We start from the raw sequence: 27,675 nt of genomic DNA on the forward strand, positions 1-27,675 counted from the left end.
CGTTGGCGCCCGGAGATGATATTTATGTCACGAAAGGATCATTCTTCCTTCCTGTGCGTGAACGTGCGGGGCGCCAGCTGGATGCGTGAAGTCATACAGTAGAACCGACCGCTAGTGTGAAAAACTCCCCCTCGGTCGCCGATTTCATAAGAGTTGGCCTCAGTGAACATGCGCCGACTCCATATAGCCTCCTTTCTTGCGGCGTTCACTGTTCTCGTGACCTCTTTGGACCGCAGACAGTTCGCGAACAAAACAAATAAGCCATCGAGGTCCACAGTGGCAAAATGTATGATAACATGGCACAAATAGTGCAATTATGTCGCTTTCAAAACAATGACAACGGCTTGTATTGACAATTTTATATTCTTTGGAATTTAAGGAATTAGGATTACAATCTAGAACGCGTCCATCGCGTAATTGCAAAACTAGGGTATATTGTATGCAGACACAATATATATGCGTATATTGTTTAAAATTGTGAGATTTCAATCAAAATATCTTAATTAGTTGCCGTCGTTCCGCGTTCAGCGTCTGTGATTCCCTAATATTCGACAGCAATTGAATGCAGCACCAGCCCTTCCCCAACGTCAACGCAGCAACGCTTCAATTCTGTCTTCCTATTGGTCGGTGTGCAGGGTTTCGTCACACACTGGGTCAGGTTTGAGCGGCGTAGAAATCCGGAAGTTTACAAAACTGGTTGTTTCCGAAGATAACTAAACATTCATGTTACAATACCATTAGTAATAAGAGAAGTTAACCACTGTAAAATGAAGACTAAAATAAAACGACTACCATTTGAAGACGCCTTAAACTAATTGAGAGGGAACAGGGAGATGTTTGCAGAGCGTTTTATATGTAAAACTGCTACTATGCTGGAATGACTTAAATGTATATCTTCCGGGAGGATAAGAACACAAATAGGTCATTAGAAGTAAGTTTTTTTTTTTACGCATTTACTGTTTAATTAATTGTATGGTCAATATGGCATCTGCTGGGTAAAAATATTTTCGTGGATGTAAATGGTATTTAATTATATGTATTCTCTTATTGAGCAGAAAAACACTTGTGATACCCACTGAGATTTGCTGACATGATAGTTTGAACTCTCAAATTGTGTTTGAATTTTTAGCTATTTTTCTGGAAAGATTTTCCCTAATCTCCCAATTGGACAACTATTGGGGCATCTCACTCTGAAGGCGCCACTGTATATGTTTTATGATGATAATAGTTTGACAGTTTATTTTTCATCAATGTAAAATGAACAAATTAGGGATCAAGTAGTTGCCCAGTAGCGGCACGGCGAGCGACTGGTTAGAGCGTCTGCCTCACAGTTCTGAGGACCGGGGTTCAATCAAGACAAACACACAAAGAGTGCTAGGTTAAAAAAAAGTTAGCCCTCGCCCCAAAATAAAGTAGACTTCACACCGATCTGATCGGCTTGATCGGTATTGGCCGATAATTAGCACGTTATGCTGATCGGCCCATCGGCTTTAAAGTCATAATTCATAATGACATAATAATAATGTCATAATTCCACAAAAGACATTTACTCCACGTTGCCATCGTGTACAATATATTTGAATCCAAAAGCGAGTTTGTTTTTAGCCTTGTCGCATGTCTTTTAAGGTAGTACTGTAAATATCTGACCACCAATAAAGTTATTTAAAAAAAAAACGTTGGCGGTGTGGGACAGACAACACGTCTGAGACAAACAACACGTAATCCCTGGATCAGACTACAAAACAAATTTGCTCTTTCACGATTTCACTATGTCAGACTACTGCAATAAAATCTTGTATTCCGATAGCACCGTATCCCGTCTTTTACGATCACTGGGCTTTATCTTGTCAACTCAAATGCAACAAGATACACTCGTTACCATGGCAACAACAACGGATCGCGAACAAGAATAAAATGAGGAATGTCACCGGTGCTCGGGAGAGGATGTTCATTCAAGGATTGCTTGAGGTATGGTCACATACTTTTAATAGGATGCGGCTCGCAAACAGCCAACAAAACGTTATGCAGCCAAGCAAGCTAGTGCTAGCACTAACTGTTGTACGTAAACACCCCGGCGTTCTGTTGAATCTTGCTCTAAAGTTTCGGTGTGTGTGATGTAATTTAATTACAATAAAGTAATTTAATTACAGTAAGTTTGCAGCCATTATTTCTGTCATGTTGGTTTATCTAAAATTCTAGAGAATACTTTGGAAGACACTCACTATACAGTAGACAAGTATACGTATACAGAAAATGAAAAAGTTATTTAAATAGATACATTGCTCCATCTTGTGATCGGATCGGTGATCGTTTTTATTAAACTCGCTGATCGGTGATCGGCCCCAAAACTCCTGATCATGTAAAGCCTAAAATAAAGTCAGTCAAATTTCATGCCATTATGTGTCCGCTGATGAGAAAAGTCTCTTGTCGCAGTTAAAGTATGTTAACTGCAATGCAGAAAGAAATATACTATAGTTCCACAGGAGTGCAAGTGATTGATATAGAAATCATTCATCTGAACATATTTGATGTTTCATGGAGTCTAATTGGATGCAATTTTGCCTTCCAAATATGGCGTGGATGGGACACGTCATCCATATCCCATCACCTCTCCTACACAAAATGTCTTTCTGTTGACTGACTACAAACCAAATGTTTCTTTTTTTAATTTACTGTATATTTATACAAACTGTTACATTTGGGTCAACAAATCAATGACAAAAACATCCATCCATCCATTTTCTGAGCCGCTTCTCCTCACTTCTCCTCAGCGGGCATGCTGGAGCCTATCCCAGCTGTCATCGCGCAGGAGGCGGGGTACACCCTGAACTGGTTGCTAGCCAATTGCAGGGCACATACAAACAAACAACCATTCGCACTCACATCCACACCTACGGGCAATTTAGAGTCTCCAATTAATGCAGGTTTTTGGGATGTGGGAGGAAACCGGAGTGCCCGGAGAAAAGCCACACAGGCACGGGGAGAACATGCAAACTCCACACAGGCGGGACCAGGGATTGAACCCGGGTCCTCAGAACTGTGAGGCTGACGCTCTAACCAGTCAGTGACAAAAACATGTAATTAAAATTATATTATATAAAAATGTGTTGACTATTAAATGCATATGGGATATGCATGACGTGTCCCATTTTTGGAAGCCAAAATGACATCCAAATCGAATGCATTGGGGAGCAAAAGTTTGTTCTCAAGGGTTACATTGGGTTTTTTAAATGGTCATTTGCAGATGAGGTCAAAAGAAATAATTAGTGTATAAAAAAATAATTTACTCTCATAATACAATAATATTGTGTTCTTTAAAAAATGTTGTATTTTATTTCCAATAAATGTATTAACCATTTGTTCAATTAGATAAATGAATAATGCAAATAAAAATGAAATTGGTAATTCCCATTGTAAATGTTATTGTTTATCCATCCATCCATCCATTTTCTGAGCCGCTTCTCCTCACTAGGGTCGCGGGCGTGCTGGAGCCTATCCCAGCTGTCATCGGGCAGGAGGCGGAGTACACCCTGAACTGGTTGCCAGCCAATCGCAGGGCACAGATAACAAACAACCATTCGCACTCACAGTCATGCCTACGGGCAATTTAGAGTCTTCAATTAATGCATGTTTTTGGGATGTGGGTGGAAACCGGAGTGCCCGGAGAAAACCCACGCAGGCACGGGGAGAACATGCAAAGTGCACACAGGCGGGGCCGGGGATTGAACCCGGGTCCTCAGAACTGTGAGGCTGACGCTCTAACCAGTCTTCCACCGTGCCGCCTGTTATTGGTTACCCATGATTTAATTAAATTAAAAATGAGTACTGGTAAATAATGAATACAAATGTAAAATGGTGTATTTTACAAATAAAATAATTAATTGTCATTTTAAAATGTAATAACTTAGAATTAAGTAAACTTAACTTCAATAACTAATTATGGAAATAAACAAAACATTGCTAAATGTATATGTATTTTATTGTGTTACTATTCAATCAATCGATGAATTTTAAGAGAAATGATTATAAAATAGATCTAATGAAAAAATCCTTTTCATCCCATTTTTAGGAGAATCGGCTTAACGCAAAAAAAATATTTGTGCCTTAATAAATACTAGCTCATATAATAAATAAATCCCAATTAGAAGACACAAACAAATTGTTGAGAAGATATGTTGAGAAATAAGTAAGTTATACAGTTTTATTCTAATTTGAATTTTTTATTTTTATTTTACCAGATTTTCCATACAAAAACATTTGCCAAAAAGTCAATTTCTTCCCCAACACACACACACAAAATAAATTTCTCCAGGACCAATCATCAGATTTTCAAATTTTTTGGTGCATAGTACTCATGTTGAAGTGGCATTTTGACAGACTGTAATTTTGGGGAAATCTTGTCACTTTGCTAATTTCATTAAAACTCACAATTTGACTTCGTCCATCCTTGTGCACAACAGTCAGCCCTAGATGGTGACAGTTGTAATGACAATGCCACAAAAAAAATCTTTAAATGTATGAGGGTGTTAAGACTGACATTACTAAGTGTGTGAGGGGAACTGTCTCCTTACAACTACAGTATGAGTAGTAATATTTCAAGCCAATGGAGAAGTATTTTGGACTGGAGAAGGCTGAAATAATACAGTAGTCAGCAGGTGTATAGGATCCACCTATCTTTAAGTGACTGCAATTTATATGGAGTCAGAGGCCATCTGAAGGTGTTAGTGGTGGGAAACACCTTCCATGTCAGACTGCTGTTAGCCAAGGTTATCCCAAATACTCTAGCTCCTGCCAACTCTTTGACAAACAGTGAATCCTGAGTATGGGTGCTGATTCTTGACCAAACCTTCTGAGATGTACTGGTCCCCCTGACAACAGAAAACTATTCAGAAAACTTCAAGAAGACAGTCCATTAGCTTCTAAACAGAGTGATGCTCTTTGGGCGGCACGGTGGAAGACTGGTTAGAGCGTCAGCCTCACAGTTCTGAGGACCCGGGTTCAATCCCCGGCCCCGCCTGTGTGGAGTTTGCATGTTCTCCCCGTGCCTGCGTGGGTTTTCTCCGGGCACTCCGGTTTCCTCCCTCATCCCAAAAACATGCATTAATTGGAGACTCTAAATTGCCCGTAGGCATGACTGTGAGTGCGAATGGTTGTTTGTTTCTATGTGCCCTGCGATTGGCTGGCAACCAGTTCAGGGTGTACCCCGCCTCCAGCCCGATGACAGCTGGGATAGGCTCCAGCACGCCCGCGACCCTAGTGAGGAGAAGCGGCTCAGAAAATGGATGATGCTCTTTGCAAAATGGACTGCCAATCCTAATTCATGCTTGCGCAGTTACCGTAATTTGTCATGTATAACAAAAAAAAATTCAAAACTCAATGGTGCGCATTATACATACTGTATGTTACATGATGATTACTTCACAAAAGGATCATCAAAATTTCTGGGGAAAAAATGTTTAAAAAACAAACAAAAAGATCAAATCTGATATCACAATCAATTCTTATTTGGTTGCAAATGAAATTTACAGTATGTCTGGAGGAGCTCTAATCATGTTCACACACTTTGCGCGCTGTCAAATGTCATTAGATCAGGTTGCTATTTGTTGTGCATACTGTATGTAGATTTTAAAAGCTAAAATTTGGGCAATTTTATTCTGAATCCACAATCCCTTCTGGATCAAAGGAAGCAAAACTATTTCCTCATTTACTCAGCTTTGGCTGGATGATTTTGTTCAAGACCTTTAAACATCAATGTCCCACCAACCAAGCACTCTTGTGAACCTCAGGGGCAGCTTGTTGATTAGTCAGTATAAAGTCATCCAGTTAAATGTGCATAATTCAACAATTACTGTACATGCACTCAGTCACCTTGTTGACCAGCAGCATGCAGAGGATGGACTGGTTACCATGGCAAGGTTGCCTTTTTGGTCAGGTCTTGTTTCCACCAGTGGCGGTGGAGAAGAGTGGTAAGGGGAGCAGCTGACATCACACATCCCCAAACAGCTAATTGCCCCTCTATTGTAGAAGTTCATATGTCAAGCCTTATCTGTTGCAGATATCAGTAATTCAGTTTTCCCGAGACAAAAAGAACATTTGAGATATCCGTAACTACATTCTTCCTACCCACATTTAGCATTTCAGATATCTGCAAGTTGCAACGTCGTTTTGCCTCGGTCACATTTGACATTCATGTGTATGGGGTTTGTCATTACAGATATCTACAGCTCATTTGCAGATATCTGTATGTATGTAATGCATGTGTAGCGATTATGTATGAAATAAGAATTGTAATTAATTTAGGATAAAGTAATAAGCCGGGAGCGACGTTTGCGTTACTTCCAGTTTATCGTAAAATTCGATTTGATTGTTAAAATCAAACTAATGTCTCAAAGGGCACCACGTCAAGTTTTTCAAGTTTAACTTTAGGCAAAATGACGACAAACCTTTTAAATCAGTCTCAGAATCTGGAGGTTGCTACATTCTACGACAGTTTGAGTCCTAGATTACAGAGGTTTACTTAAATTCAGAACACACACAAAATACGACCACGAGTGGAATTTTATGGTGCATTTAATGAAATACACAACTACAACTACAAGCTACAGCAAGAAAGTAAAACTAAGGATAAACGAAAGAAAGAAAATAAGGCGTACGAAAATGCAAAAGAGGACATTGTGTGTGGTCGATGGGCTAAACTAAATGAGCGTGTGAGCGTTTAATGCGTTGAGTCAGAGCGAGAGAAGGCAAAGTTGGGATTTCGTACGAAGCTAGTAATTTCCCCACAATTATTACGCACTGATGTTGTACATCATAGTAAGGATTGCAGTGTCGACTCACGAACGCTGATCAGCTGGTCTTTGGGGGTGGTCTTCCTTTGGAAGCGGCTCCTGAAGCAAGTTGACAGATTTGGTTGCAGATGGAAAAGATGTAGAAAAATACAAACAAAGGGAACAAGAGAGGCGGGAGAAGAAAAATGGCTGGTCGTCACGCCTTCTTGGGAGAACCGGACGTCTCTCTTCCTGCCTTTTTCGTGGCTCGCTGGCAATTTCAGAGCGATCACGCTTGGCTGGGAGCGGACCCGGTACCTTCGTAGTAGCGCTTAGCGGAGCCCCACGTTTAGGCTGGGAAGCCATGTCCTTTCGATCCCGGCTCACGTTTACTGTGGGCAGCCGTGAACCAATGGTTAAGATCATCGCCTGCCACCGTGGGGGACCTAGTTTCAAGACCCCAACTGGACCCTCTGCCAACATCCCCCGGACTCACGGCTGTGGTGTCTTTGAGCAAGACACTGACCTGTCGAAGTGAGAATGGGGACACAGACACCAAGGCATATATTTGGAATATTTCTACAGAGTTTGCAAGATATAAAAACAGACATTTTATCTTCTGTTAACAAACATCAGAGGCACGTCCACAAGTTCTGGCGCTTGCAGTTCCTCTCAACGCCAGTGGGTGGAGCCTCACGCGCATCGGTGGATATTAACCACATAGTCTTCCCCAACCATTTGGTCCGGGAAGGGGTCTTTTGAAGACAGGAATCAAGATTTGACAGGAAGGTTAATTAGGTTAAGGTCCACTTGACATGCACCAGGCCCTGTCCTAGTCGCCGTCTCACAGCAGGGCAGCGTGGAGGAGTGGGAGTACGTACTCAGGTGGTCGCGAGTCTCTGTGACGCCTCAAAGTTGCGGCCTGCATGTCCGCTACACACGTAAATATCTGTAACTCCACTTTGAGCTACTGTATCTACAATTGGATTCTGACTCGTCATAATTCCAGTTCAAGATATCTTTAACTCGCCCCAATTCATGATATCTACCTGTCCCCGTTCTTAAGTCAAGTTTTAAATAGACAAAATTAAGTTGTAAATGTTTGTAGTTGGAATTATGACTAGTCAGAATCCAATTGTAGATACAGTATCTCAAACTAGAGTTACAGATACTGTATCTACAATTCTGTTTCAGATATCTCTAATTCGCTAGCAGATACTAGTGGCTGAATAGTTGGTATCTGTAATGAGAAATCCGATACACAAAAGTGACATCATTTGTCTTGGGCAAAATGACGTTGTAGATATATGTAATTCAGTTTTGTCCAGTCATTTTGACTGTTCACAATTACCGTTACAGGTAGCTTGAATGAAAATTCCCACGATTCAAAGTGTCAATATAGGCAGAAAGCTGTTCATATCCATAATGTCAATTCTTGATAGTCACTTACTTTTTAAATGGTAAGAAGCCTTGCCATAAGTTCACTCTCTCCATTTGTCCTTACATCCATGCACAATTAACTGTCATCACAGACTATCATTGTTTCCCAGTCAATCATTAAAAGTGACATTTTCAGATGAGACATAAAATGCTCGGTTCAGAAGAATGAGCAGCCTCAACAAGGGTGTTAAGAGAACACGAGAAGAGACATTTATATACAGGAAGTATATATGCCTTAGTCAGACTCACATTCAAAGCAGGAAGACTCCAGGGTAACCATACATGGTGTTACTTTGTCGACAAAGTTAAGCCAGACTGATTTATTGTTTTTATGCTTTACATGAACAGTGGTTCACTTCTTTTTATGATTGTGGGACACTAAGAATAGTATAATACGAGATGCGTGAGGCGCAACTGTGAGCCAAACCACCTTTATCGTTAAAGTTGACTCATTGAATGCCGGCCTTCCCCGTTTGATACTATTAGTAGTAACTGCCAGTCAATGGCAGGAAGCGAGTTTTAACGGTAAACGATGGTTCATTTATTTTTACACTAGAATGACAGTTGGTGGCCCTGCTTCGTGTGCCACAGCCCAAAACACTGCTATTACATTGACTTTTCCCTTTTGTCAGTAGTAAGTACCTGTGCTTCCAGAAGTGCAGCCAACAAAGGCAAAGCCTTCACAGTACATCTGCGACAATTTATAAAATAAATTACTTGTAGTCTACAAACACCATTAATACTGCTAATTACCACAGCATTATTATTGCTAATATACAGTACACTTAAAACAGTCCACACTGCTTCTTTGCCTTGCTGCAATCCCTCAATCCTATCTGTCTCTCGTGCTCTCTCTTGCTTATGTCCCACTCCTCTGTCAACCTATCTCAACCCAACTGGTCGAGGCAAATGGCCGCCCCGCACCGATTCTCTCGGGTCCGTTTGAGGTTTCATTCCTTCCTTCTTGTTTTCTAGGGTTGACCAGCTTCATATCTCGAGTACCTTGACAACACTTCTGTTTTGAATTAGATGATATTATAAGTGACTTTTAAAAATCTATCCATCTGTTCATTTTTAAACCAAGCCGAAGCCTATCTCAAGAGGCGGGTTACACCTTGGACTGGTCTGGTCTGGTCGCCAGCCAATCGCAGGAACTGAAAAATTTGAATTGTAAAAACACTGAACTATTACTTTACTACTCACATATATTATATACAGTATTGACTTGGAGGTTCGTCTCATGTGTTTGTCTGACACCTGCTGGACAGACGACACACTGCTGGTCAATGTAATAACTACAGCACTGTAATTAGATGAAGCCGATAGCTCATAGATAGTATCAAACCATGATACTACAATATAATAAAGCACAGCAGCATTACAACGAGCAAGGCGAAAAAAGATGCTTGATGTTAATAACAATTTGGTGTGTGTAAAAAAAAAAAAAAAAAAAAAAAGTATTAGGAACTGCTTTGTCTTTATTGATCTACATTTCGGTCAGACGCGAGCATTTTCAAGTAAACGTAAGGGTGAACGTCACATGCACTCAGTTGAGCGTCTTTGGGGGTTCTTTGTACGTCACTGTCTCCGTGCACGCAGCGTAACTTGGACCAAGTGTCGAGAGCAGTGGTGGGAGGTAACGAAGTACGTTACTTAAGTAGATTTGACGCGTATTTGTACTATTCGTGAGTTATTTCTTTTTCTGGCGACTTTAAAAAAAAAAAAAAATTACTTTTGACTTCCTACATTTCAAAAGAGACATCTGCACTTTCTACTCCTTACACGCGGTACTTTTTTCAACCTCCGCAGATGCGGACAGGACGTAAGGAAGACGTCAATAAAGAGAGGTAAAGTCAAGTTGAGATGACGACTGACTGATTGAGATCACGAGTAACGAACGGGTATCCTATATTTTGTAACTGACAAAACAAATTGTAACTTTTTCATTGTCTTGTGCACTTCTGTCAACACGAACACAAAATTGGCACGGTTGATACATGCATTTTCATTGAAATCCAGGAGATTCCTCAGAGCAATGGATCAAATGCTGGCTCTTCTCTTGCTCCTCCACCACCTCCATCTTAGCTCCGCTGACACGGAGGAGGTGCAGGTGCAGGTGGTCATCAACAGCACGCCCTGCAGCGTCACGTGCGGCATGGGCGTCAAGGTGCAAACGGTTTGCAAGCTGAAAGATGGCCAGAAGGCACTGGAGGAGAAACATGAAGCGTTTCCCCAAGGGGACGAGGTACCACACTGCCAATCCAGCGACAATGCTCCAGAGCCAAGCTTTACTGTGTGCCTGTCTTCTAGGAATTGGAACAGTGTCACGATGTGGAAGTGAGGTGTCGAGAGTCGTGGCAGTGTGGACTAAAGACAGTCACCATGACAACAGGCGAGAGGCTGGAGCTCAACTGTCTGGTGGAGAACAACAAAAAGCTGGTGAATAAGCTCTTGTGGAGGTGAGCAGTGATTCCCAACAACGTTAGTGTGTCGTGAGAGATCATTAGGTGTGCATGGGGAATTATCCAATTTCACTGAATTGGTTTGAAAAAAAATGTAATATATGCCAGCAAAGTATAGTGACAGGTCACAAAGTGGCATGAGGTGCAAATGACCTGTGACTCCATCTGTTGCCATTATACAACAGACTAAGACTTGAGATTTTCTAATGTAAAATATTTACCTTGGCTCTAGAAAGGATCGAAAACACTGGAGATGAGGACTGAAAACAGTTTTTTAGGTCACAAGTCTCGGCAAGAATCTTGTTAATTTTGAGGGATATGTAAATCAAAATAGCCTAAGATAGCTGAGGTCAAAGGTCCAATCAGTACACAGTGCCACCTTTTGGAAGAAAAGAAAATCAATGTACCTTTAAGCTACCGTGGACTTCGTCACCTCTCAAACTGGATTTACACTCCAGGTCCAAGTGCCCAATTCCAATATACTGTCATTTAAGTGACTCATATACGATATAAAACGATGAACATGAAAAGTATAAATATTACTGTAAATGTTACATACGCTCTATTTGGCTGACTCCTCCACATTACTCCCCTGATGGCCACCGGCAATAATTTTGCCTATTTAATGATGGACATGCCTGTAATGTACAGTACCATATTTACAGTACTCAATTTGTGAATGTAACCAAACAATGTACAGTACGAAGAAAAAGTGTGTGAACCCTTTGGAATTTCTTAAATTTTTACATAAATTGATCATAAAATGTGGTCTGATCTTCATTTAAATCACAAGGATAAAAAGCGTCTGCTTAAACTAATACCACAAAAACAGCTATGTTTTCATAGTTTTATTGAAAATAATATGTAAACATTCACAGGACAGAGAGGAAAAAGTAAAAACTGCCTCCTTTGGCAGCAATAACCTCAACCAAATGTTTGCTGTAGTTGCAGATCAGATGTACACGATCAAACGATCACAATGAATTTTGGACCATTCCTCGTTACCAAACTCTTGCAGTTCAGCAAGATTCCTGGGATGTCTGATGTGAATACCTGTAACTCTCTAGAGACCATTGCCGCAGCATCTCAATCGGGTTGAGGTCAGGTCTTTATATATAAACTTTAGGTTACAAAAGTATCTCAGAGGTCTTGGGGCTCTATTTTCCTGCCTAGCGCAAATCTGGCATGGTGTTCTCTGCGAGGGGGCGTGTTAGAACGGGCTGATGTAATCTCGCAGACGCTTATTTAACAAAGGAGACTGTCTGCGGCATAGACACAACCGACTTTATTCCATCCATCCATCCATTTTCTGAGCCGCTTCTCCTCACGAAGGTCGCGGGAGTGCTGCAGCCCATCCCAGCTATCTTCGTCCCAGGAGGCGGGGTACACCCTCAACTGGTTGCCAGCCAATAGCAGCCGACGTTATTCGTCACCAATCAAAGTGGCTTCATTCATTCAGTTCCTCACATGCACGAGAGAGCGAAATGTGATTAAATACAGAATGAGCTGGTGATACCCGTGGGGCGACTTAAATACTGAGAGTCAGCGGACCTCATGAATCTATCCCCATTCGTTTATGTACCCCTAACCCCATAGCTGCGTGCTGGCCAGTGGGATGCGTTCAATGAATTGCTTCCTACAATGATTCAGAGGATTCGTTGTCCGCTGTTTACACATTTCTGAATTAAATTTGTCTGATCCACCCCACATGTCCGCGGAACTGTCTGTCAGCCTACTTTGCGAGGAGGCGGGGTAGACCTGGTTTTGGTACTTTAGTGGATCAGTATACCCCCAGACCATTTACAGTAAAGCGGGACATCTGACAGCCGACTTCAATCCTCTTCAATGGAAGTGTGATCGCATACTGTTTAAAAGTGGCACATATAATCCCGCAGGGTGACGTCACAGGGTGCATTGATTTACATCCCCTCCGACGATTGTTTCCCCCCCAACCTCTAGTGGTTCACTGGCCAGGACCTGGATTTAATAATAATAATAATAATAGTAATGCATTCAATGAATTGATTTCTACAAGGGTCATTCCAGAATTGGAGGACATTTAGGATTCAAAATTCTTGAAAAATAAACCTTCACTTTTATGATTTTCTGCTACACATTCATCAATAATAGGTAATGAACTATCACAGGCTTTATTAACTCAGCTTACGGATCAGTGGTACAATTTTTATTACTTGATTTATTTGGTGTTTACAATACTTGACGCAACCCTGAGCAACCTGAAAAAAGTACATTATACATTTCTACAATTCCTTTTCCATTAAGTAAATAAAGTAACATTCTCTCTGAATAACTACAATAATTAGATTTCACATATGACTTGATTTAAATTAATTTTAACAACTTTTAAAATCGGCACGGTGGACGACTGGTTAGAGCGTCTGCCTCACAGTTCTGAGGACCGGGGTTCAAACCTGGCCCCACCTGTGTGGAGTTTGCATGTTCTCCCCGTGCCTGGGTGGGTTTTCTCCGGGCACTGCGATTTCCTCCCACATCCCCAAAAAAACATGCATGGTAGGTTGATTGAAGACTCAGAATTGTCCATAGGTGTGAATGTGAGTGCGAATGGTTGTTTGTTTCTAAGTGCCCTGCGATTGACTGTAAACCGGTTCAGGGTGTACTCCACCTCCTGCCCGAAGATAGCTGGGATAGGCTCCAGCACTCCCGCGACCCTCGTGAGGATAAGCGGCTCAGAGAGAGAACTTTCAAAATCTGTCTTGCCAAACTTGTCAATAATGGCATGTTCCACTTTACCAATTTCATTATTTATTGTACAGTATTTACTCTTAACAGATTTTGCATGTGATTGCATACAGTATGAGTGTCCAGAATAAGCCCCTCTGACGGCTACTTCTGTTTGACCCAGTTTTGTATCCACTTTGTCCATATTTAGCTAAGAGCGCCCCCTTTCCATTGATTGGTAGCCTCAGCGTAGAAGATTCAACCCTCACTACTTGTGCAAGCACACGTGATCATTATGTTGACAGCGCTGGCTCGGCAGCGGAGAGGAAGGTGGCGATCTTCGCTAGTGACGTCGATAGGTTTGAGAAATTCGAATGACCTGATTTCAGGCTTCTTGGCAGAAAAACGTCTGAAACTCAGGAGTGCGTGAATTCATATTTCACATTTTTACTGTGGCACCATAGAGCCAATATCACATCCCAAATAGTAGAAACGTTGGTTTGATAAAATATGGCCCGTTTAAGCTTCCTTCATGATTGCTTTAGTGCTTGGGTCTCAACCTGTATGTGAACCAGGGTGCAGGTTTCTTCGTAGTCGATTTTATTCTTAAAGGTGCTATGGAATTGAGCGTGTTAAAGAGAGCCATATTAAAATGATTTCTGAGATTATCAATAATGCCACACTGCTTGTTGTGTTCTTCTCACCTCAGGGTGTCATGGCACCGCGCCCCAGGGGTGATCAGCTCTGATGACTCGCTCTTCGCTCGCTGGGAGAGTCCGCAGGTTGACCTGGTCATTCTGGACCCGGTCAAGGAGGAACATGCAGGTGAACGGGGTGTCAATACCCTCAAACCTCTTGAGATTACATCAGAACACCCCTACAATTTGCTTTTGTATCCACCAGGAACATACCGCTGTGACGTGCTGGATGCCAATTTCAGAAGGTTGAAAACGGTTTACTGGGGGGTCCGAGTGCTGCCAAGAGGAGTCCTGAATCTGGACTACAACCACGCTCAGAGTGTGTGGGAGTCACCTTGGCACTGGAAGAAGCACATTGTGTCAATCCAGCATGACACCCGGATCCTCTGGCTTTATATCGTAAGGTCCATTTTAACAACAAATGGTTTGGGATTATGACAAGTGGCGGTAGCATCTTTATATGATTTATTTATTTTTGTTAAGTGGTTGGTAAGCCAAATGTTCAGTGTACCAAACAATAAGTATGAGCACATACCCTGAGGGTAGCACCACCATTGTCGGCAACAGGCCCGTGAGTGAAGTTAAATTCGATTTGCACCTGTTGGCTAATAGGAGCTGACAGAACATAGTAACATTCATAACTGTCAAGCAAATGTGCAGCAGAGAAGTTAACCGTTACAGGGCATCCACTGTTTACGACGGCGTTCCGTTCCTATGACACCGACATATCCAAATTCTCTTATCTCTAATTTATGCTAACACAGTAGTAAAGTCAGATTTACAGTATATATTTGAATGAAAATAAAGTAAATAATTATATGACAATCAAATGAAAAACAGTACAAACAAAGTCCTTACCAGCGGGTGGCTTGCACACTGTAAGTGGCCCAAATAAGCTCACGGCAAACCATTCATAACGACGAAACATCGTAAGTTGGGACCCTCATAAACCAAGGACCCCCTTCTCAACTTTAGCGATAAGTAACTAAGATGCAACTTGAAGGTGGTCTCTCACACCTTATTTTTGAACATTCTCAACTGTCATACAAGTGGAAAAGGAAGTTAACCACTGACTATTAAAGTGTAAAAACAAAACAGTAAATCTTAAAGTGGCACTAAGAAGCAGAAATCCGTGTTTTGTTTCTGAATGTATTAAATATGTTTGAAGATAAGTGCTGAAAACATATGCAAAGAATTGTAACCATCTTATTTCCTTTCGGCTTGTCCCGTTCGGGGTCGCCACAGCGTGTCATCCTTTTCCATGTAATCCTATCACCTGCATCCTCCTCTCGAACACCAACTGCCATCATGTCTTCCCTCACGACATCCATCAACCTTCTCTTTGGTCTTCCTCTGGCAGCTCCATCCTCATCATCCTTCTACCAATATACTCACTGTTTCTCCTCTGGACGTGTCCAAACCATTGAAGTCTGCTTTCTCTAACTTTGTCTCCAAAACATCGAACCTTGGCTGTCCCTCTGATGAGCTCATTTCTAATTTTGTCCAACTGGTTACTCCGAGAGCTAACCTCAACATCTTCATTTGCGCCACCTCCAGCTCTGCTTCCTGTTGTCTCCTCAGTGCCACTGTCTCTAATCCGTCCATCATGGCTGGCCTCACCACTGTTTTATAAACTTTGCCCTTCATCCTAGCACAGACTCTTCTGTCACATAACACACCTGACACCTTCCTCCGCCCGTTCCAACCTGCTTGGACCCGTTTCGTCACTTCCCCTAAACTTCTAGCCTGACTGCCTTTCCACCTGGTCTCCTGGACACACAATATATCAACCTTTTTCCTAATCATCATGTCAACCAACTCCTGAGATTTTCCTGTCATAGTCCCAACATTCAATTCTAGGCTCTGTGCTTTCCTTTTCTCTTTCTGCCGAAGAACCCGCTTTCCACCTCTCCTTCGTCTTCGACCCACAGTAGCTGAATTTCCACCGGCGCCCTCCAGGTTAACGGTCGGACGTTGTTGACCCGGGCCACGACCAATCCGGTATGCAATTCTTTAGAGGAATGCTCATTTTTGTTTTAAGTTTTAAGCCAGATGCCCTTCTTGATGCAACCATCTGCATTTATTTATTATGTGGCTTGGGACCGGCCTATAGTTTGCACTGGCTTGCGCCCCCCATAGGGCTGAATTATGCGAAGACTTATAACAATATAGTGCTGAATTGTTGAAATATAGCTTTAGCATCTTTGTCACCGTTGAAATGTTCCTGATCTTGTGGGCGGGCCTAAAACACAGCCCTCATGTGCTGGGGCGCATACTTTTTTAGCGCGAGTTCCCTCCCCCACTATATAAGGACAAAGTGACGTTGTTTGGTTTGGCTATGCTGCTCAGTTGTGAGTGAGCTGTGCTTAGCATCTTTAACAAGCGATGGATTGACTTTTTGAAGACACACGCAGATGGTGTGAACATCAAAACCACCACCTGACTCTGCAGTGCGCATTTTATGACAGATAGTTTTGTAAACTTTCACTAGAGACAACATGGCTTTGTGGGTAACTTCATACTAGTGAATGGGGCATTGCCAACCGTCTAACTACCTGTGTCGTCAGGTGCCGTGTTCGGCTGTGAGATTATGTCACCAACATTGAGGGTAAATTGAATTGTGTGCTTATTTATATGATTATAGTCCACAATAACCATTCAATTTGGAAGTTAACCCTCCTAACGTGATTTTACATTGTATAAGCTATCACCCCCTCAGTATGTTTGATTGCTTTTGACACATCCATTCAGCATGCACACAGAGTCTGAGAGCTGAGCGGTGGCCCTTATTCAAGTTTTGAAGCCTGATTTTATATACTTAGCAATTTTTTTATCCATTCAAATTTGGCAGGCTTGTTAACATTACTCTTCTCTGTGGTGTGTCAAATTTACATGACATCTTTTGGGCCTGTGCCACTTTAATTAAATATATTTTTATATAATTATAAATAATTGACAACACATGGTGATGCTAGAGTCTGATGCTATGAATGTGAATCACTTCAGGTCATTTCCTGTTCTATTCTTTAGCTCTTGTCACCTTGTCTTAACACCTCCTTTTGAGGCTGCTCCTTTTGGAATGAGTGTTGAAAACCTCCCCCGCCATCCATACGGTTACTCCACAGTAGAATAGTAAGACAGAAGCATCAGCTCAAGCACACTAACTATGAACTTGCAGCACAATGAAAATGAGCCAAGGAGTTGCTACACAGAGCACAAACTACAGTTACGGTACAACAACACAACGGAAATGAAAACACGCAGGAAAATATTATTATGGAGAAACAAAGTACAGCTAATATTATGGCGGACAGGTAATCACTGTATGTACAACATGCCGGCACGCATGCTGGGATGTCTGCTTCAACTTCTCCCAGTGCTAGAGTATGTACTGTAAATATTTAAATTGTGATATTGCACCGACACAGAAGGCGGAACTAATACGTGTCAATATTGCAGTGGGATCCTTTATTGCGTTTTTTTTATAACCCAGCACAAAGTTACCATGCACCAGGCAAGTGGCAATCAGAACCAATAAACAATGACAACTTTAACGGATATCGACTCTCAACACAAAGACTACAAAAGACTGGCCTGCCCTGCTTGTCTAAATCCACTCAGCAAGACCGCCATGATTCCTTGGATTGGGCCCACAGGCCGGCAGAATGTCTGTCTTGACTCACCAGGACGCTTAAACAAGAATGAGTGATGACTGTTCACCACAGAACAATTCCCCTTTTGATCTGCAGTCAAAATGCTCTCAGCAGATTGGCTAACTCCAGACATCCGGTGAGAACAACGGGTCACTCCTCATCGATGGAACACGGACACGCCCCAATGGTGACCGAAAATATTGCAAAATGGACCCCTTGTGACTCTTTATATGTGTCGAGAATGAACAATGAAATTAGAGAAATCCCACATCTTTACGAACGTGTACAGGCCTGCATGAGTACACTGAATGTGCGCTTTGATTTCTGTGTCAGTGTTGATCTCTGCAGGTTTAGCGATGAGTATGTTGCTGGCGACTGTACAGCAGTGTTTTAAGCCAAAAGTATGAAATAATATTGTGTTGAACAATATTATTCAATATGCCAGAACTAAGATGGAAACAAGCTCGTTTCGTATACTTAATCTCTGTTTCAGACAGTATCAAAGTTGGGAATCGTTTTTGAAAATACGCCGAATCCACCCATGATTAGGGCGTGACCCGCGTACTTAAGAAACTTAGAACAGAATCCAAGTCGGGGGCGTGACCTCTTTTCTCCCGAGACTCCGAGTTATAAAGGCAGACCCCTTTCCTTTGTCCTTTCTCTCTTGTTCCTACCGGAACCTCCCCGCTCTGGCGGTCCCCTCACCCCTTACTCTTTGTCTCCATGTGGTCATCCATGGACCACGAAAGAGGCTTGGTCCGGCGCAAAGGCCATGGTGTGGCTTGTTTTCCAAGATTCTAATTTGTCAGGCGACTAGAGGAATCATGTCACTGATGGTGTAGTGGTACACTCGCCTGAGTTTGGTGTGGGCAGCGTGGGTTCAGTTCCCACTCAGTGATGGTGTTAATGTGAGTGCGAATGCTTGTCCGTCTCTATATGTGCCCTATGACTGACTGGCAACCAGTTCAGGGTGTAGTCTGCCTTTCGCCTGAAGTCAGCTGGGATAGGCTCCAGTGCCTTGTGACCCTAACCAGGATAAGCAGTGTTGAAAATGGAGGGGTTCACTAGAGGAATCTCTTGTATTCCCGCAGGTTACGCTCTCAACCAAGCTAAAAGCGTGGCCCGCCAACAAGTTACGAGCGCAACTTCCCGCGTCTGTGTGACCACCAATTTTCTATTTTTGTTCCTCTTCCTGTTTTTGTCCTCTTTCCTGTGTGGCGCATTATGAAGCGTAAAATACGACAATGGAGACCCCAGACTGTTGAACAGCTGAAGCTGTACATCAAGCAAGAATGGGAAAGAATTCCACCTACAAAGCTTCAACAATTAGTGTCCTCAGTTTCCAAACGTTTATTGAATGTCGTTAATAGAAAAGGAGATGTAACACAGTGGTAAACATGACCCTGTCCCAGCTTTTTTGGAACGTGTAATTCTGAGTTAATGATTATTTGCTAAAAACAATAAAGTTTATCAGTTTGAACATTAAATATCTTGTCTTTGTAATGTATTCAATTAAATATAGGTCGAACATGATTTGCAAATCATTGTATTCTGTTTTTATTTATGTTTAACACAACGTCCAAACTTCATTGGAATTGGGGTTGTAAAATTTGACACAATTATCTAATACAAGGAATAAATACCATGAATAAATCAAATTAGAATGTGTGTGTGTGTGTCTATGTGTGTACACAGATGCTGACTATTCTGAGCCTTCTCAACGTGGCAGCGGTGGTCATCCTTGTGGTGAGGATGTTGAAGAACAGAGCATCTTATAAAATCCCTGAGGATACAAACTGCGCTGAAACTATGTCACAGCTTTGACAGCTCCTACCAGTCAACATTGACAACATCAACACAAACCTTTTATGAATGTTAGAAGTCTTTATTCTGTTTTCTCCTTCTTGCACAATTGTGGTCCAGAGTTTATAAAAACTTATCATGGGCACGATTAGCATAATGATCTACGGCTTTTAATAATTGATTTGAAACTTTCAGCATGATAATTATAGAAAATGCATCTTTAACAAGTTTTAAAACAAGGAATTGGATCCACACATTTTAAATAATGTTTGTTTTTCTCTACACCACACAGGGTCAAAGTTATACTGCTCGGCTCTAATATGGACAAAGTATATCCGTTTAAAGCTACTGGTGGCTGGAATATATCCCATTGGGTCATTACGGGGCTTTCAACAGCCACTCAAAATGCACGTGCTTTAATTCACATGAAAACATAGGCTCTGTTTCTGCGTTTGTAAACAAGACGGTGCAGCCTGTTAGCAGCTAACAGTCCACGCCAATACAGTATACACAGAATATATATATATTTTTTTTACAATAATAGTTACCTATATAATTTCATTTCACTGGTGTCGGACCAAAAACTGTCAAAATTTGGTCATTTTAATATTTTTTTCACAAATCTATACTATTGATCATTCTCCACGTAGGTCTCTTATTTTTACAAACTATTGATCATGAAATTGCACTGACTTTGTTGTCCTTGACTATATTAACTTTGCTCTTTGGCAATGCAATGTTAAGGGGTCAACAAACATGCCTGTTTTTCTATTCAACTTTATGTCTTGTTTTAAAAACATAACCCATTTTGTTTGTTCATCCAGGAGCCAATAGATGGCAGTGCTCGCTCACATTAAATCAGGTCTCTCACACTCTTTTATTTGTTGGCCATTATTAATCGCTCTTATTTAAAGTAAAAAAGGTAGAAAAGAGTCATATCATGGGTTGCATTGAAAGTCATAGGTTGTTTACGGATATCAGTTATACTCCAATATCACACTTCCAACCACTCTACATACACTGTTCTCTACATACACTGAGTTGAGTTCTGCACCACACTAGTGTCATGTATGACCACAATCTGAAAAGACTAAAGTCACAAAAAGTCTGAATGCAACAGTATTTGTGTAAATTTTAGTGAGGAGCAGAGGCAACAATTCATGCCAAGACTCCAGGTAAATAAGATCAGTGCAATTATTATGACATTTACTGTAATTCATTCATTTCCTGGTGTAACACGGAACAAGATGTCATTTCCATTTGTGAGCTTGATAAGACAAAGCCATGTTTACCCTGCCACATGCAATGTGATGACTATTGCATGGTAGCGCTCTTGGGATTTCAAACAGGCCAGACCACTGTGATGCAACCTCCACGGCTTTGTCACCTGTGTAGTGAGCTACCATCTCAATACAGTTGTAGGTTGTGAAAAACAACATGGGACACACGAAATGAAACCAAACACAATCCAAACCAACATACAGACCATGACAAAGTCAATCACATTCATGTTTGCTTCAGTTGTTTATTTGCACCTCCCCTCTCAAAAAGATACCAAAATACCGGCAAATCAGTTGAGATGTACAAATTCTAGGTCACATCAATGGTGGAAAAAGTTTGAAAATAATTTATCTTGCTCAAAATTCTTTTACGACACAAAGAGCTGGCATTTGACCAGGGGTGTGTATATTTTTTATATCCACTGCAGCCTTATTACTGTTTTTGTAATCTGCCAGGTGAGCCTACAGTATTATGCTGTTTAACAAGCGGAAAACCAAAGACCATTTCTTGGAGCTGAATTGGCCTTAATTTTGTTATTTTACGAAGATTTTATTTATTGAGATTTTGATAAATTGATATCGTCCAGCAATATCTGAATTTAGACATTCCTTTTATTTAGTTACTTTTATTTCATTTGATGTACTCGGATTTAAAAAATAAATCTAAACTTACTCACGAGTGACTCAGTACTTGAGTAGTTTTTTCACTGAATACCTTCTTCCTCTTACTCAAGTAATCATTTGGAGGACTACTTACTATTTCTTGAGTCATATTATTCTAAAGTAACAGTACACTTACTTAAGTACATTATTTGGCTACTCTACCCAACTCTGAATCAGAATTTCTATTGACCCAGCGTTAATGTTAGTTATTCACTCAAGTTATCTGATGTTCCCATGCAGTTATTTACAATTTATTTTGTACTAATACACACCTTTATTGACGTACAGAAAACATTTTGTGGACCCCCAGCACTCAACAGTGGCTATTAAGTTGTTTTGCTTTTCACTACAAAGTATAAAATCATCATCACCACAGCCTTACATGCTGCTGTTCCACTCTGAGACATTTTGTGCCTTGTCTTGTGTTTTTTTTTTTTTTTGTGAACACAAGAGAACACTTGTCACTCGCAACACTGTACTGTCAGTATCCCAACATTACCCAAATTGCCGTTATTATTGCGGACAAAATGACATGCTACAATCGTATCGTTTATTCGCAATGTGCCATTTCGCAAACATTGGTATTTACTAATCAATTACTGAAATATATTACTTGATTAAGAATAGTATACATTTGCATTGCAGTGAATCTAATAATGTTTTATTTCTCCTACCACAAGTCAAGTTGTTCCAGCAGTGGAGGGAAAACAGGGAATTAGCCCTGAACTCCGGGTATTTCTTACTTCCACCTTTGAGGATTAGACACAGTTCCACGTCCCCTGTGCTCCTGACTATGGTCTGGAGTCTAGAGCCAGAATGATTAACATCTGGATTAAGTGCTTGATCTTACAAAAACTCATTTCAAAGCTTTATTATAGCCAACTTGAATTTATGAGTTATAGCTTTGTGAATATTGTTGGCTCAAAATCATTCCAATCCATCCATCCATTTTCAACACCGCTTATCCTGGTTAGGGTGACGGGGCGCTGGAGCCTATCCCAGCTGACTTCGGGCGAAAGGCGGACGTCACCCTGAACTGGTCGCCAGTCAGTCGCAGGGCATGAAATCCATCCATCCATCCATTTTCTGAACCGCTTCTCCTCACTAGGGTCGCGGGCGTGCTGGAGCCTATCCCAGCTGTCATCGGGCAGGAGGCGGGGTACACCCTGAACTGGTTGCCAGCCAATCGCAGGGCACATAGAAACAAACAACCATTCGCACTCACAGTCATGCCTACGGGCAATTTAGAGTCTCCAATTAATGCATGTTTTTGGGATGTGGGAGGAAACCGGAGTGCCCGGAGAAAACCCACGCAGGCACGGGGAGAACATGCAAACTCCACACAGGCGGGGACGGGGATTGAACCCCGCACCTCAGAACTGTGAGGCTGACGCTCTAACCAGTCAGCCACCGTGCCGGGGCATGAAATCATTCCTATAATTGCTAATTGAAGAATAATTGAAGATAGCTGGGATAGGCTCCAGCATCCCGCGACCCATCAGGAGGATAAGCAATAAAAGAAAATGGATGGATGGATGTTTATGTATATAGTGGCATGATGGAAAATAAACATCAACAACATTAAGTTCATGTACTATATGCAACAACCGTAATTTAAGGTACAAATTCTGATATTTTCATTCAGTTTAGATTCATGCATTATAGTGCCTCTAATTAATCAGATATATTATTATTCATTGAGTCCACAGAAAATAATTGTCATTGTTTCCATGTAAACATTTAAAAAGTCATGAACAGCAGAATGTGTAACACATAAAGGTGGACCACAGTGTTGCGTTTGTGTTTAACACTTCTCCATCAAAGTGTACATTTACTACACCACTGTGTCCAACAGCGTCCCTTTACGTTCACAAACCACATTTTAAACACATAATTAATGTTTTGTTGCTGTCTGATAAAAACTTCAGTTTAAAAAAAAAAAAAAAAGTACTATTCGCTATCGATATTTATTACAATTATTAACCCTTTTTTAGAATAAATGGAGAGCTAATTGGCTAAGACTGCTAATATACATAGATAAATAAATTATAAGTAAATTGCAAGCTATATTGCTACTAATATACTGTACACTACGTATGGCACATACAGTATATTAAAGGTCCCATGCCATCAAAATCAATTTTTTTCTGCATAATATAGCCCAAAATGAATCTGTGACCTGGTTTAAGTTTGACATCTAAGCGGTTTTGTCGATTGTATGCAATAGCCAATGAAAGACAAAAGGCATGGAAAACGAGTGGATAAGAATTAGATGTCATTGTGATTTTAGATACGCTACTCATTATTCAAGAACCTACCCATTTTGTGGTTGGTTTTCGTCCACTCAAATCAGGAAACATGGCTGAGCGACAACACGGCTGCATCTTGTGCAAAGCTAAGACTTCTGCATCATCTGCCAACCTCAGAGGAGGTGAGAAGTAAATGGCTTCAATTTATTTTTAGAAAATTCCTAAGCATTTCGGAACCAGAATTGTGCCCATTTCGTGGAGGATGAATTTGTAAACATAAGCTTTCACAGGCTAAAAGTGAATAGGAGTTACTCTCTTTTTATTTTCGGCCATGTCCACTCGCTGTAGAAACCCGCTTCTTCCTTGATTGTTATTCCATCTTTTTATGGTTTAATAAAAGTGATAAAGTACAATGTAGCCTCAGCCTCAAAAGCCGATACAGGATCGCCTTTAGGGCGTTCAAGATCAAATTGTAAAGAAATATGATAGAAGCCACAGGAGAACATGCTGGTGTTGCACTGTATGCACAAGCAAACTGCGTGTTGGATGACCTTTTCTGAAAGTGCTGCTCCATAATTGGACACAGTCACAGGGGGGAGTCTGTATACTGTATAGGTACAAGGGTCCTGCAGTGATGACAGAGCACATTAAATGAGTTGCATTTAAAGTGTGACATTTTGGTGTTCCAGTGACAGGTGAGAGCGCACGTGTGACCGGGGAGACATTCTGTGACGTGACCGCTTCCGACTGGTAACTATTGTTTCTCAGCATGGCCTTCACCACGACCCAGCAAGTATTTTTAGTTTTGCTTATCAAAAGCTTCTTCCTCCACATGCCACCATGATTCTGTTCACCTATCCCAGCGGAAGGCGGGCTAAATCCTGAACCGGTCGCCAGCCAATCGCAGGGCACACAGAAACAAACAACCATTCGCACTCACATTCACACCTACGGGCAATTTAGAGTCTTCAATCCACCTACCATGCATGTTTTTGGGATGTGGGAGGAAACCGGAGTGCCCGGAGAAAACCCACGCAGGCACGGGGAGAACATGCAAACCCCACACAGGCGGGGCCGGGATTTGAACCACGCTCCCCAGAACTGTGAGGCGGATGTGCTAACCAGTCATCCACTGGGCTGGTCGTAATTAAGTAAATCTTTAGTGACCTTCATATTTCGGAAAATGTGTCCGACTGTCCATTAGCGAGGCGTTCTGCACTCCTGCCCTACTGTTGTGGAAAGTGGGACTAATTTGATATGATAACCACCCCCACACACATTCTCTATCCATGACATGATCAGCGAGGCAACCAACACCCACATCCCCAAGAATGTGACATCCCCGCTATCATGTCAAAGCCAAAACGTAAGCAGAGCTCCATCAAGTTTTGTTGGATGCAGAGATTAGTGTTAGTTAACAGTGTTAGTTTTTTGATAACTGGCACATACTTAATTGTTGTTGACATGGTGGTGGTCGTGGGTATTTGTGTTTGGTGACTTGTCCAAGGACCACATACACACAGTTGGAGAGAAAAGTGTATGAAGTGCTGCCTCCATGAGTAAAAATGCTTTTTTTGTGTTTGTGGGTGCTCCCCTCTTTTTAAAAATCTCCTGAAAAAAAAAAAGATCTAAATTAATCCAACGGAACCTGTGGAAGGCGGCACGGTTAGCACATCTGTCTCACAGTTCATGAGGTTGGAATCCAGAATCTGGACTCTGGTCTTCCTCTATCGAGATCGCATTTTCTCTCCATGCTTGCCAGGGTTTTCTGCGGCTCCTCCAGTTACTTCCCACATTCCAAAACCATTCATGTTCGGTTCATTGAAGACGCTAAATTGTCAATGTGTGTGAATGTAAGTGTGAATTGTTGTTTGTCTATTTGTACCCTGCTTTTGGTTGGCAACCAGTCTAAACACAATTTAGCTGTGTACCCAAAGTCAGCTGGGATAGGCTCCAGCTCACCCATGACCCTAGTGAGGATAACCGGTATAGAAAATGAATGGATGGATGAATGGAACCTATGGGTGAGGAAGATAAGGCAACTGGATGTCGTAAATAGTTCTACGTGGAAGACAACAAAATTGCCTGATGACGGGATAGGAAAAGTCACTTTACTTTAGTCTCGGTTTCATCATCACGGGGAGTGAATACCGAGCTGAGTCGACTACCATCCATTTCATTGGCAAACGAGCACATCTGTGGTCAAGCAATCATATAGCCTTCTTAGTCAGATAACGGGGGAATTAAGTACTAAGCTGCAAAAGCAGTAAAGGCAGTAATGCCCAACTTAGTGGTATGCGATACTGCATATTTTGGTATTGATCCGATACCAAGTAAATACAGGGCCAGTTTCGCCGATACCGATGCTTTTCAATAATTAAGGTAGATGCAACATCGGATTGCTAAATCTAAATTAATTTTCAGGGCCTTTAAGTGCTTTTGTGATGTTGCCTTTTTTAAATGATCAAATAGTTAAAACCCAGGACAGAATTAGGACAAACTTTATTGGAAAATAGAAAAGACTATATATATATATATATATATATATATATATATATAAACTATATCTCAACGATTCAGCCCTATATTGTTATGTCTTTGCATATGTTTTCAGCACTTATCTTCAAACATATATAATGTATTTAGAAACAAAACACATCTGCTTTGAGTCCCTTTAACATGAGTTATATTTTTTGAGTTGGCTAAAGCAACAAATGAACAGTTTCACTTTGAAAATTAATATCAACGAATGCTGAAGAGGCGGCACGGTGGGCGACTGGTTAGAGCGTCAGCCTCACAGTTCTGAGGACCCGGGTTCAATCCCCGGCCCCGCCTGTGTGGAGTTTGCGTGTTCTCCCCGTGCCTGCGTGGGTTTTCTCCGGGCACTCCAGTTTCCTCCCACATCCCAAAAACATGCATTAATTGGAGACTCTAAATTGCCCCTAGGTGTGACTGTGAGTGTGAATGGTTGTTTGTTTCTATGTGTCCTGCGATTGGCTGGCAACCAGTTCAGGGTGTACCCCGCCTCCTGCCCGATGACAGCTGGGATAGGCTCCAGCACGCCCGCGACCCTAGTGAGGAGAAGCGGCTCAGAAAATGGATGGATGGATGAATGCTGAAGATTAAAATATTACTTCCATCACTATTATCCACACCTGGATATTCTCTGCCATGCTGAAATGCCTCTACGACCTTTGCCTCTAGATTAAGGGTCTGCCAGTGGGGCCCTGGGGCGGGGGGATTTCTCTCCTCATCTTTCCGTTTCTGTTCCATTGTTTTCTTTTGCATGACTTTCCACGTGCTTTTTTAAATTTGTGGCGTTACCACTGCACCTTACAGCCTTTTTGAAAATTGTGGGGCTTGCTAATGTGATATTTTCAGCCTCAAAATACAGGCACGACACTCCTCTTTCTCTCTGCCTTTCTTCTGGTCCATATCTCTGTGGATGCATGCGTTGCGTGCATGCTGGTGGGCGGTCGGACCTGAGCTTGCTTCGGGCTGCTACGTCACAACATCAAAACACAAGAGGGGGGAGGAGGAGCAAAGTGTGCCTGCTGCGCCATGAGACAGAAGCGGCGCGTCCTACATTTTCAACCTCACACTAATATCGGTCCGATACCAACTTGGTTTCTATACTTTTGATATATTTGGTTCGAGGTGCCCACCATCAATTCCCGTTAAAAAGTGAGTGCCAATTGCCACACCCAGTGGTGTCGTTATGCCAATTTTAAGGGGGGTTTAGTACCCCCTAAATTGCTCTTAAACATCCATCCATCTATCCATTTTCTGAGCCGCTTCTCCTCACTAGGGTCGCGGGCGTGCTGGAGCCTATCGCAGCTATCATCGGGCAGGAGGCACGGTACACCCTGAACTGGTTGCCAGCCAATCGCAGGGCACATACAAACAAACAACCATTGGCACTCACATTCACCCCTATGGGCAATTTAGAGTCGTCAATTA

General features: G+C 41.7%; 2 protein-coding genes across 4 annotated transcripts in view; one reads left to right on the top strand and one right to left on the bottom strand.

Annotated features, from left to right (window-relative positions):
• Window positions 1–203, bottom strand: part of LOC133486259 (cryptochrome-1-like) — a 51,906-nt gene extending 51,703 nt beyond the window's left edge. Inside the window, exon 1 of one of the 2 annotated variants that reach the window (XM_061791145.1) lies at window positions 1–203. This exon is cut by the window's left edge and continues 4 nt beyond it. The gene's annotated coding sequence lies outside the window, so the exon portion shown is untranslated. The other variant, XM_061791139.1, reaches the window with a different exon arrangement.
• A 464-nt stretch (window positions 204–667) lies between these two features.
• On the top strand, window positions 668–21,766 carry tmem81 (transmembrane protein 81). Of its 2 annotated transcripts, none has more exons than XM_061766856.1 (7): window positions 668–931; window positions 10,017–10,108; window positions 10,227–10,452; window positions 10,518–10,666; window positions 14,079–14,194; window positions 14,273–14,466; window positions 19,416–21,766. In XM_061766856.1, exons 3-7 carry the CDS (start codon window positions 10,243–10,245, stop codon window positions 19,542–19,544), a joined length of 798 nt encoding a protein of 265 aa, XP_061622840.1. In that variant the 5' UTR covers window positions 668–931; window positions 10,017–10,108; window positions 10,227–10,242; the 3' UTR covers window positions 19,545–21,766. The 2 variants fall into 2 exon arrangements, with proteins under 2 accessions (XP_061622840.1, XP_061622753.1); XM_061766769.1 differs by having other exon boundaries at window positions 10,017–10,054.
• The last annotated feature ends 5,909 nt before the right edge of the window (window positions 21,767–27,675 follow it).

Source organism: Phyllopteryx taeniolatus, chromosome 1, assembly GCF_024500385.1.
Source record: "Phyllopteryx taeniolatus isolate TA_2022b chromosome 1, UOR_Ptae_1.2, whole genome shotgun sequence".
Lineage (NCBI taxonomy): Eukaryota > Metazoa > Chordata > Actinopteri > Syngnathiformes > Syngnathidae > Phyllopteryx > Phyllopteryx taeniolatus.

Excerpts from the sequence above, each read along its gene's own strand:
- tmem81 (XM_061766769.1), top strand. The coding sequence starts at position 887 with ATGTATATCTTCCGGGAGGATAAGAACACAAATAGGTCATTAGAA. Across the intron at positions 10,055-10,226 it reads GAAGACGTCAATAAAGAGAG|GAGATTCCTCAGAGCAATGG; the intron begins GTAAAGTCAAGT and ends ATTGAAATCCAG. Across the intron at positions 10,667-14,078 it reads GTGAATAAGCTCTTGTGGAG|GGTGTCATGGCACCGCGCCC; the intron begins GTGAGCAGTGAT and ends TTCTCACCTCAG.